At 40.5% G+C, this 10,994-nt stretch overlaps 1 protein-coding gene across 2 annotated transcripts; it reads left to right on the forward strand.

Annotated features, from left to right (window-relative positions):
* Positions 1 to 2,647: 2,647 nt before the first annotated feature.
* On the forward strand, positions 2,648 to 7,676 carry LOC147634779 (uncharacterized). Of its 2 annotated transcripts, XM_086803407.1 has the most exons (3): positions 2,648 to 2,806; positions 3,386 to 3,721; positions 3,847 to 7,676. In XM_086803407.1, the coding sequence occupies exons 2-3, from the start codon at positions 3,553 to 3,555 to the stop codon at positions 4,938 to 4,940; spliced, it is 1,263 nt and encodes a 420-aa protein (XP_086659533.1). In that variant the 5' UTR covers positions 2,648 to 2,806; positions 3,386 to 3,552; the 3' UTR covers positions 4,941 to 7,676. The 2 variants fall into 2 exon arrangements, with proteins under 2 accessions (XP_086659533.1, XP_086659534.1); XM_086803408.1 differs by lacking the exon at positions 2,648 to 2,806 and having other exon boundaries at positions 3,369 to 3,721.
* Positions 7,677 to 10,994: the final 3,318 nt, after the last annotated feature.

The raw sequence follows: 10,994 nt of genomic DNA on the forward strand, positions 1-10,994 counted from the left end.
TTCTTTTGATACTGTTGAACAATCTAACCTATCAAGTGCTATGGGGTCAACATTAACAAATAGCCAGCGTGTTGCTTTCGATGCTGTAATGCATGCAATTGCGATAGATGCAGGTGACATTTTTTTCCTAGGGATCGGGTAAGACCTATTTGTATAATTGCTTGCTTGCGCGAGTATGTGGACAAGGGCATGTTGCTTTGGCCACTGCATCGTCAGGTATTGCTTCTCTACTCTTGGCGAATGGACGTACTGCACATTCTAGATTCAAGATACCTCTGGAGCTAAACAATTCTTCAACTTGCAAAATCCCTGTAATCGTTATGCTTTAGATGTATTATTCTCAGATAAGCCATTTGGTGGAAAGGTTGTATTAATGGGGGGAGATTTTAGACAAATCTTGCCTGTTATTATGAAGGGAAGACATGAGGATATTGTTAATGTAGCATTGTGTCGTTCCTTTCTATGGAACTCTATCAAAGTTCTAAAGTTAACTGGAAATATGCATATTCAATTAAGCAATACTAATGGATGCAATGAGTTTAAACAGTGGGTCATGAATATTGGGAATGGAGTAGATTGTACCCATGATAATACGATGGTGATACTACCAAGTAATATGGTCTTGCAAAGATCGACTCTTAAAGACTTGGTACATTGGGTATACTCTGAATTGGCTATCACTACGACATATGCTTCATACTTTAGTGAGCGTGCTATTCTTGCTCCGATAAACAGTCAAGTGGATATTGTGAATAAGACAGCTTTGGATGCAATGCCTGGTGAGCCTAAGCAATATTTCAGTGCAGATTCAGTTCTTGAAAATGATGAAAATTCGAATGCAATCGACCTTCAGGGCGGATATCCACCTCAGTGCTTGGTTTGAAAGTTAGAAGCTCCTGTTATTTTGCTTCGTAACTTGGATCCAAGACGTGGACTCTGTAATGGTACACGGATGATATGTAAGGCCTTTCACTCTAAAGTCTTAGAGAATGAAATTATCACTGGTACTAAAGTTGGTGAAAGAGTATTTCTTCCACGGATTACCTTTATATGCACCAAGACCCGACTACCATTCACCATGAGGCGGAGACAGTTTCCCGTGCGGCTGACATTTGGCATGTCAATTAACAAATCGCAAGGCCAAACCCTAAATGTCTTGGGGTTGTATTTGGTGACTCCAGTGTTTACTCATGTGTAATTGTATGTCGCGTTATCACGAGCACGGTCTCCTCATGCTGTGAAGGTGTTACTTGAGGATAACGCTAATGTAGAGTCTTGATGATCTTCAAAGTTATACACCTACAACAAACAATATTGTTTATAAGGAGATCTTGATGACTTCAGTGTGACAAGTCAGGTTTCTTATTTAAGTTCTGCAATTTGATTAATTTTGTTGTGATTTCTTTTTTTATACATATTTTTTCATGGTAAAAGTACCTATTTTTGTTGTTTATGTTTTGACAGACATGTCTAAGATTACCTTTAGGTGAGTTATTCTCTATATTTGCATAACTTTTCTCGATTACAAAGTATGGAACATGACATTCTGTATTGATGTCTATCTGTATAGAGCCACCGCTATGGTCAGCTCCTATTACTGTGGGTCACGTAGTAGGGATTATGATTGATGCTTATAGGGATGGGTAAGTATAAGTGTAATTGTTAGGCATTATATAAATATTTTTTGAACCTATATATAAATAATTGTATAACCTATTTGTTATGCTTTGATTTTAGGATATTGCATGACATTGATACGTTTATGGTAAGAGTTGTCGACGAAGGCATCGAGATGTACGGGATTGGTGTTCCAGATGAGAAGTGGGGTCTCTATTTGTTTTGGAGAGAGATGGACAGATGCTTTGCATCATTTGAGGGGTGTTCAGTACTCGATGACTGGTTGTTTCTTACATCCGTCCATGACCATTGGTATTCGTTATGGGTTTTATACTAGAGCTCCTCATGTACCATCCACTCGATGTTCTATTGTACGAGGTAATTTTGATTATGTTTTTCTATTATAAGATTTTTTTGAGATTTTATTTATCGATGTATCGTTATGTGCAGGTCCTTTTGAGATTTGATTTATCGTTGTGTCGTTTGTGCAGGTCCTTTGCATTCATCGATAGTAGAGTATGTGCGGGATGGATCACCGCTTTACAATAGAGAGTATATTGTGAGGAGACAAATGAATGATCCTTCTCACAAGAGAAGAATTCAATTTGTTGATTCTAACATTACTGACTGGAATACGTATTTTGTGGGGTATTTTGAGAATATGTAATATTGGTCCTTTTTGGCATCTTCGTATGCTACATTACTATGATATTTTTGTTTTCGCTATAAATCTATGAGACATGGATGTTATTTTGAGATGTGTATATATGAAGTCACTTGAAATAATGTATTGTGTTTACTTAAAACATGACCTAAATCTTGGAGAAACCGAACCTATTTTTTATGAGCTTTACCTGCCGGCCGCAACGCGCGGGTCCCATACTAGTATCTATGATAGCCCAATACTAGTATCTACTATGATAGCGCGCAAGTTAAAAACCACGTGTAATTCAGCCAGGAAGTTGGAAACAAATGCTGTGCAAAGCTGTTCTTGTTCATCATCATTCTTGGCCCGAAAGTAGTGCCCGGCAAAGGCAAGCACGTCGGACCACCCTTTCCCTCAGCTCTCTTCTTTGTTTTGGAAAACAAGCACCACATGGGTCCGTTGCCCTGCCAGTGCCACGTGGAGCTCCCACACACCCCCTCCTATTGGTCCCTCCAATGAAAACCCCTCCAGCTAAATAACCAGGTACTCCCCCTCTCTTGTTTCCCTTCTTTGTTTTAGCAATGAGCATCTCACAGCACTCTGTAGCTTCAACAGCCCATCAGGGTTTTCTTTGAAGCACAACTTTGCAGCCCCTGTATCACTGCACTACCTTTAATGTTGATCACTTGCCTAAATTTTGCATGTACAAATGACAGTTTTTTTTAATTAGGGACCATTGTATGTAATTTGCAGGCTTTCTTTCAGCAGTTTGACACACACACACACACACGCCTTTTCTGGCTTTCTTTGCTGTTAGTTTTATGTCGTCTGTTTATGGAATCCCATGGGGATAGTGTTACTGAGTAAGTTTCTTCTTGCCCATAGCCTCTCCTTTAATTATAAGAGTGTAAAAGGCCAGTTCCTGCAGTAGCCAAACTGCCTGATACTATGTAACACATTTCGCTTGGACAACAGGTAAATTTTATAAGAGCAATGCTTTGTGTGCATGTGTGTGTGACTGTGTGTGTGTGGGGGGGAGAGAGAGGGAGAGAGAGAGAGAGAGAGAGAGAGGGTTTCCATCAACCATATGCAAAATGCACTCACTTGCATCATTCTTTGCAGACTACTCAGCATACATAGTGGAGGAGCTTTGCCCTAGCATTACATAAATTAACCTAGCCCTGTTTCGCATGCGTTCTGACGCTGTGATGACATTCTTCATGGATGCCGTCATGTCTGACCTGGATACCAACTTTGTGCAGTAGCAGCTCCGTGAAGGCCTCCCATCCATGGTCCACATTGCAGTGGGAGGTGCACTGAGTTCTGACAACACCAAGATGCCAGCATCAGGCAGTAATACTGGCCACAGGAAATTTCGCTGTCCCAAATGCACTACCCTCATTACGGAGACATCAACCTCAGATTATGAATGCCCTATCTGTTCAACCCTTCTTTTGGGTCAGATCCCAGTAAACCCTATATGGGTGCAAGTTTCTTTTTGGCCTAGAATACAATAGTAGTTTACTTTGCAAAATGGTATGTATCTTTGCTCTTGAAATCTAACAAGCTTCTTTGTCTTACAGCTAGAGCCAGATCAGCTGTGCCGAATAGCAGTTCATTGGAGAATAGGCTGGGTGGAAGGGTAAGTAATTCAGAGAGTATCAAACAACCTGGTCCCATTCTGGAAAGGGTTAGGCTCACAAAGGAGACCGGGGAAACACAAGGGAAGCTTGGAATGGGTCCTAAGGAACAGGAGAAAAAGCTTCTTGAGAAAAACAATGGAGCTTTGCTGTCAAATTTTTCTGATAAGATCGAAGTTGATGTATGGCAAGATGTTCTTTCATCTACATTGGATGACCTACCCCCTGCTGGGAACAAATATCACAGCCTGAATAAATTTCCAAGGGAAGGTTTGGTGTCTAAATCAAATGCATTTCCTTTGGATATGCCTCTATATCCTTCTCATAGAAGGCCATCCAACTCCTCTACTGCAAATGGAGAAAGATTAGATAGAAGTGAACATGGGAGACATTTTTCCAGCACCAGGTCGGCTTCATTCACTGGACCTGAATCTGGATTCCATTCTCCACCATGGTCTTCATCAGAGAATGTGGAGATGTCAGGAGTGGATTCTTCAAAAGGTCAAACTGAGGTGTCTTCCCTGAATGAAGGCAGTAGTGAACACATAAGCAATCTTGGTCTGGCTACTTCTGATCCAGATGTGGTTGATAATGGCGGAACCACACATCAAGGAGAAGTTGATCATGTTGAGAGACATCGTGTGAAGTTTTGGTCCCAAAGTGGGGGTACCCCTAAAGAGGCATCTTATGTCAATGTGGGGCTACACACCAAAGTCGATGTCGAAGAAGAAAAATTGGGCATCAGTATTTCTGAGCTGGCTCATATACAGAGTGATTCTGATGCTAATGACAGGCATCTCACTGAATTAAGCTTCAGGATTGAATCTTCTGGTGATCTGGACCTTTCATTCCATGATCAGAATGCTTTAGAGAATGTTGTTAGCAGGCAGACGAGTGTGACGGGACCAAATGCTGCTTTGCTTGGAATTGACAGTGAAGGCATGACAAATCGCACATCTAATAATTCTGGAAGTAAGGGCAAAGTTAGCAAATCAGATTCGAAGTGTGACAATGAAATGCCATTGAAAGAACCTTGACAGAATGCTGATTCTGGAGATTCTAATTCTGCTTCTCAGGATGATAAAGGAAATGACAAGAATTGGGACAATGCAGGCCTCCAGAATACAAACTTGAATGTGTGGAGGCCAAAGAGTTGTAGGATAGGCAGGGACTCAACAATGATGCATTGCATTCCATCAGAAGGTTTTAACTGTGTGTACACAGACAGTGTAGATGAGAAACTTATGTTGAAGTCAAGTGCAATAGCTCTGGGAGATTCAACTTGCAAGGATCCAGTTATTTCAACCTTTTTAGAGGAAGATTTTGAGCTGAATAGAAGATTGTTGGTAGAGAGGGAGTCCCGTAGCCAAGCTTTTTCTATAAGGAACAATTATGACTCTAGCAATGCCAATCTTAAGGGTGGAAATGGAGCTGGTTTGGTAAGGCCAATCACCCCTCTATGGGCGGCACCATTGCTGAAGCTTTTGCAAAAAACTGAAGGACAGAAAGCTCAGATGCAGATAGAGCAGGGGCCTATTGAGTTGAAAGCTTATCTTTATGAAGTCCCATGCGTTAAAGAGGGCATGGCTCTCAGTCAAAGATATGAACACGGAGTCACATCTAAGATACATGCTTATCAGAAGGTTCATCAATCAGACGCACATTTGTATGAACGTTCATATCTTGATGAGCATGAGCCTCAAACTGTTGGCAGGAGGAGCTATCAAGTGCATGATAGGCTAGTTTCCCCCAGAATACATCAAAGGCAGGATGATGAAAGCATTGCTTTTGCTTGCAAAAGAGACCATGTGGATCTTCATAGAGCAGCATTGAATAGAGATGCAAAGAGGAGGTTCTTCAATCCATACTCTTGTAATCAGGTGGACTGTCTACATGAAAACAGGCAAGAGTCTGGTTCTCTTCTGCAGAGTCAACCGTCTGAAGCAGAGGGTAATGTGGGGAATGGAGGGTCAGGTTATTCATTTCATGACCCTGCATGTCACCATTGTCATGCTAGGCCTCAAGAATTGAAGTCTCATTTTCATCCCAATGAGCAGTATCTTGGTGATTCAGCTGGTCTGCCACTGACACCAAAGCAACAGGGCTTACTCCTCTCAGATGGCCTGTCATGATTTTAAAGCGTCAGCCAGGGTTTGTCAAAAAGATTTCAGCCACCTTGCACCACACAGTTCTACTTCTCCTGCTCACACATTCTGCAACCAGCAGTCTTACATGCAGGTGCCACCAGATATGCGTCAACGAGCGATGCAGCATCCTTGTGCAGCCTGCGCTTCCCTGCAGCAGTCAATGGCCCATCAACATGTGCTGTCGGTGCCTCGTGCTCAGCCTATTGAGCCTACTATGTATCAGAAGTGTCCAGCTAAGCAGTCTCGAACAGGTTGCCATCTGCGGCAGTCACAAGGACAAATTAGGTCTACTGCTCACATTGAATATTCATCTTTTTTAGCAAGGAAACAGAAGAATTATCCTCCTCTACCTGGGCCTGGTGCTGCTCCCTATGTGTTGTGCCGAGGCTGTTATAGAATGCTTCAAGTCCCTGCATCTCTCCCTATTGTGAATGCTGTTCAAAAACTACGGTGTGCTGCTTGTGGAAAGACATCCAAATTCTGTCTCTCTCTGCAGGCTGACAATCGATTAACTATCAAAGGGGGATCAGCAACAAATTCTGCACATACATCTTATCCCAATCACTTCACAAATACATGCAAGTCACATTTAGTGGCTGCAACTATACATCCATCTGAACACAGTTCTTCATACATTGGCAGACAACTGTGGAGACTGGGTGGAATGGCCTGCTTTGTTTCTGGCTTACACCCTCAACATGAAGGGGCCAGCAACCAGATGTTAATCCAGGCAAATACTTCTGCAATGGCTGAGTCTGCCACAGAGAAGTTTGAGAATGTTTGCCATCCCAGGCCTATCACAACCATCTCGCATGGTCAGGGGCTTTTTGAAAGCCAATGGAGGCATGGTAAATGTGATAGGTTCTTGAATAGTGCTGGACTCTTTCATGAAGGCTATCTTTCACGTTCACCTTCTAATACATGTGGGTTAAGTATGGAGCCATCAACCAACTTTGAAACTGGAAGACTGGAAACCTCAATCCAAAGCTGCTGATTTGATCAGAAGCAACTCAAAAAACAGTACCCAGAAATTGCCAGTTGCTCCTGGCTTTCCTCTTATTGAACACTTAGCCCAAGACATTGCACATTATGGTTCCAGCCTACAGCAAAGACATTTACTCCGAGATTCTAACAATGGCATCATTTCATGGTCACCTGCTCCAGGTTCTGCTTTGCATGACCCTCTCTCATATGATGCAGCATCAGACTTTGATGAAAATGCTCATAAAAAAGAAAGTAATGCTGGTGTGGTCAGTGGTGAACCCACCGAGATGTAAGCAGAGGGCCCAAGTATCTTGCAGGTCTTCTCAAGAAAAGCCTCCAAGAGTTTGGTAAAGGAGGACAAGGAAACAAGAATCGGCGGAAGGTTGTGGTTAACGGCCACATGATACCGAATGCAGCGATAAAAAAAGCTCAAGAGCAAGCCGGAATAATCCATCCTGGCATGTATTGGTCAGTCTTGTCAAAGAAATGCTTTCTGAAATTGCTAGTTGAGTGCGTTGCTTCATCTTCAAAGGAGTGCTTTGTGAATTACTAGGAGCTAAGATGGGTTTAGTTGATGATGCTACAACAGGTATGACTATCAGGCAGGATTTTGGGGCGTAATTGGTGGCTCATGTCTAGGAATCATTCCAGTAAGTTGACCTTACCCTAGATCAATAGTTGTATTCTACGGGTCAGTTTCTACCAGTGTTTGGGAAACATTTTCGAGTGAGCTAACATGAATCCTTCTGACCATGGGTTGAAGAGGAGAATGCAATTTTAGTATTTTCTTCATAGTTTCATCCAATTACTACTATTTTTTGAAAACTTGGAAGAGACACCTCCTCCTGTCAAGATGGGGCGGATTTTTTAGAAGTCGAGCAGGCTCTAAGATGAAGAGAACCCGTCTTTTCCCGAACCCCGGTTTCCATGCATGCTTGAAATAAAAGCTGGTCGACTCTGGGAGAGTAATAGATTGGAAGAAAACAAAATTGCCAACAATTTGTGTGGTTGCCAGCTCAAGGATCTACTCATGGAAAAAAAAGTTATATAGCACTCTATGCCCCGCCTTAGGAACAGAGTAGAAGCGATGAAGCTAATGACAAAAGCGTTTCTCTGTTCGGGCTTGAAAAACAAAAACAAAAAGAACAACTACCACCCAGGCAAGGGCCCGAAGACTATGTGTACAAGCAAAGGCTTACCCTATTCTTTTCGTTTTAAAAAAGCAAAAAAAAGCAAAAAATCATGAGGGTTTGGGAGTCCCTCTAAGTTACAGATCGAGCACAGCATGGATGGTGGCTCTCTGATGTATATGTGTGTATACAAGGCTTTAGAATATGCTTTTGTGAATGGGATTCTGATTGATTAACAAAGATAAAAGTGATGCTGTGTGTATGTTATAATCACATCACATGCGAGGCAGGCTACGCTTTTTGAACAGCATCCTTTTATCTCTATTAAGAACTGTGTCATGTTAAAGGATGGAAGGGATATCTGGTGTGTGTGGTCTTCTACAGTCACAAAGTCATGTTGTTATACGTTTCATCAGTGCTGCATGGAATCGTCTTAGCTGAGTTGAGTTTGGGGTTTATGTGGGCTTAAAGACTGTGACCGCAGGCCTTTAAGTTAACAAGTAGTTTTTTTTTTTAAAATTGTTTGAATTATGAAAGTGCACACCCAGTGAGGGTTTAAACCCATGACCTTGGACTTTTAAGCAATATTTTTATCCACTGCACTAACTCGCGATAGGCAACAAGATGTATTTTTTTATTTTATTTGAAGCCAAATCTTCATGGTCAGACGGATAACAAGATTAATATTTGAAATTGTTTTGCTTTGTTTTTGGACGACTACGGTCGAAGGTGGCTGGCGTTAATGCACTTGTAACTAACTATAGCATAGGCCGAGCAACTAGTTGAGAGCTGAGTAGTTCAAAATCATATGTGCTCTCTTCATAACCACAGTAGAGATGTCAACATGTCCTTGCACTTCAACACTCTTTGCCTTGGGGCTATATCACTATAATTGGGAGCTTCGTATATCATTACCCCAAATGGTGTTGAAACTATCAAACTTGTCCCTCATCATTCCAAATGGTGCTAATATTGTCAAAAATAAATAAATTTGTCATAGACGTGAGAAGCTTTCCTACCACCTCCAGGGATCCTAGATGTCCTAATCATGTGGCTATGTCCCCATAATGAGAAGATTTAATAGTCTTCAGGCAAGGAGCATGCAGTCCAAGCTCTGTATCACCTATGAGAGAAGCCATAGATCTTGCCATGTAGATGAATTGGTACCTCATGATTCTTGACCGTCTCTATCTCTAAACTTGGCGGAAGTGACATAGTTGTTGAGAAATTCACTATCGATTTTAGTTGCATTTTGAGTGAGGTAAGACATTCTATTGCACATGTTCAAGAGAAATATGTTAAGAAAGCAAACCATAAATGTACAGCTATATCTTTTGAAATCAAGGATTATGTACTTTTGAAAATTAAGAAACATAGACTTAAAGAGTGTTGAGAAATTCTCAATTGTTAAGCTTGCCTCAAGATTTTATGGATCATTTAAGGTGATTCACAAAATCAATGATGTTGATTAGAATCACCTTCTCATTGGCAAATCCATAATTTCATTTCATGTTAGTCTGCTTAAACCTATTAAGGGATCACTTTCCACTCATCTTGTGTACGAGGATCCACCTTTTCTTGAGAGTGAAAGAAGTTTTGATTCCAGATATTATAGTTAACAAACAGATTACATCGACTCGTACTGGTAATCAATATGTCAAATATTTGTTGACTTTTAAAAATTATTCTCGTGAAGAGGCAAGATGGTTGCTTGAGAAATATTTTCGTGTCTTTCCCGAGATTCTTCGTTTCTTTTATAGTCATTAAGGGCAATTGTAAAATCAAGCAAGAGAGAATATTATGAAGATGTATTTTAAGTCTTCGTAAATATTTTATTCTACTCTTGAAAAGTTTGGGAATGCTTGGATTGTCTTTGTATCATGCTAAATTATGTTAATATAGTGGGTGATGCTATTTCAAATATTAATACATTTGGTGCACATTGATGTATGCTTACGGTTTTCTATGTTTGTTACAGTTGGTTTGTATGGCAAGGTGATTTCTGAAGTACTTATGCTTGATGAATATGTGTGATGATGGTTTGTATGCTTATAGAATAATTGTTTATTATTTATTGTTGCATATTAAGAGGATTGGAAGATTGAGACGAAAGTGCATAAATTATGTTTGGAAGGCATATATATAATTTTAGACAAGCTTTGTATTTATGTGCTAACTTGTGCACATTCATTTATTTATTTCTACAACCTTAGACTTGAAGCATAGATCTGTAAACATTTATTTTGTAAAGATTAAAAGCTTTTCCCTAGCCCTATGTAATTTAATATTTAAGAGTTCTCTATTTCGTGTACAAAGAGTGTCGTGTAAGAAAAAGCATAACTTTTATAGTTTTGCAGGCTATGGCTTATTTTAGCAATCGAATTCTTAAAATACTGATGTGTGGGGAATAGGCCACACACGTGAGGGGGAAAGATTGCATCGTCCGTGTCCTACAAGAGCTAAGTAATTTTGAGCATTTTCATGTGTTAAATTTGAAAGCTTGGTTTATGTTGAATTTGTAGCAATAGCTTAAGTTGAATAGTTGAATAATTATTTTACTTGAGTTTTTTTTTGGGATAAATTCTTAGATCCTCGTGTCAATAAGATCGATGATTATCCAAGTGATGGGTCGTACCATGGGCTAAACTTGTGTAAGCCATGGTCTCCCCCATCCAAATATATATATATATATATATGAAGGGTTGTCAGGCACCACCCCACTAACCACTCAAGAAGAAGCAACTGAAGATGATGTATCATTCCATGAGGGGTTGGACCTCAATGAGGTGACAACACCAACCAATTAAAAAGAAGCTAGTGAAGATAATGG

The sequence above is a fragment of the Cibotium barometz genome, chromosome 10, assembly GCF_041138505.1.
Source record: "Cibotium barometz isolate CiBa-2024 chromosome 10, ASM4113850v1, whole genome shotgun sequence".
Classification (NCBI taxonomy): Eukaryota; Viridiplantae; Streptophyta; class Polypodiopsida; order Cyatheales; family Cibotiaceae; genus Cibotium; species Cibotium barometz.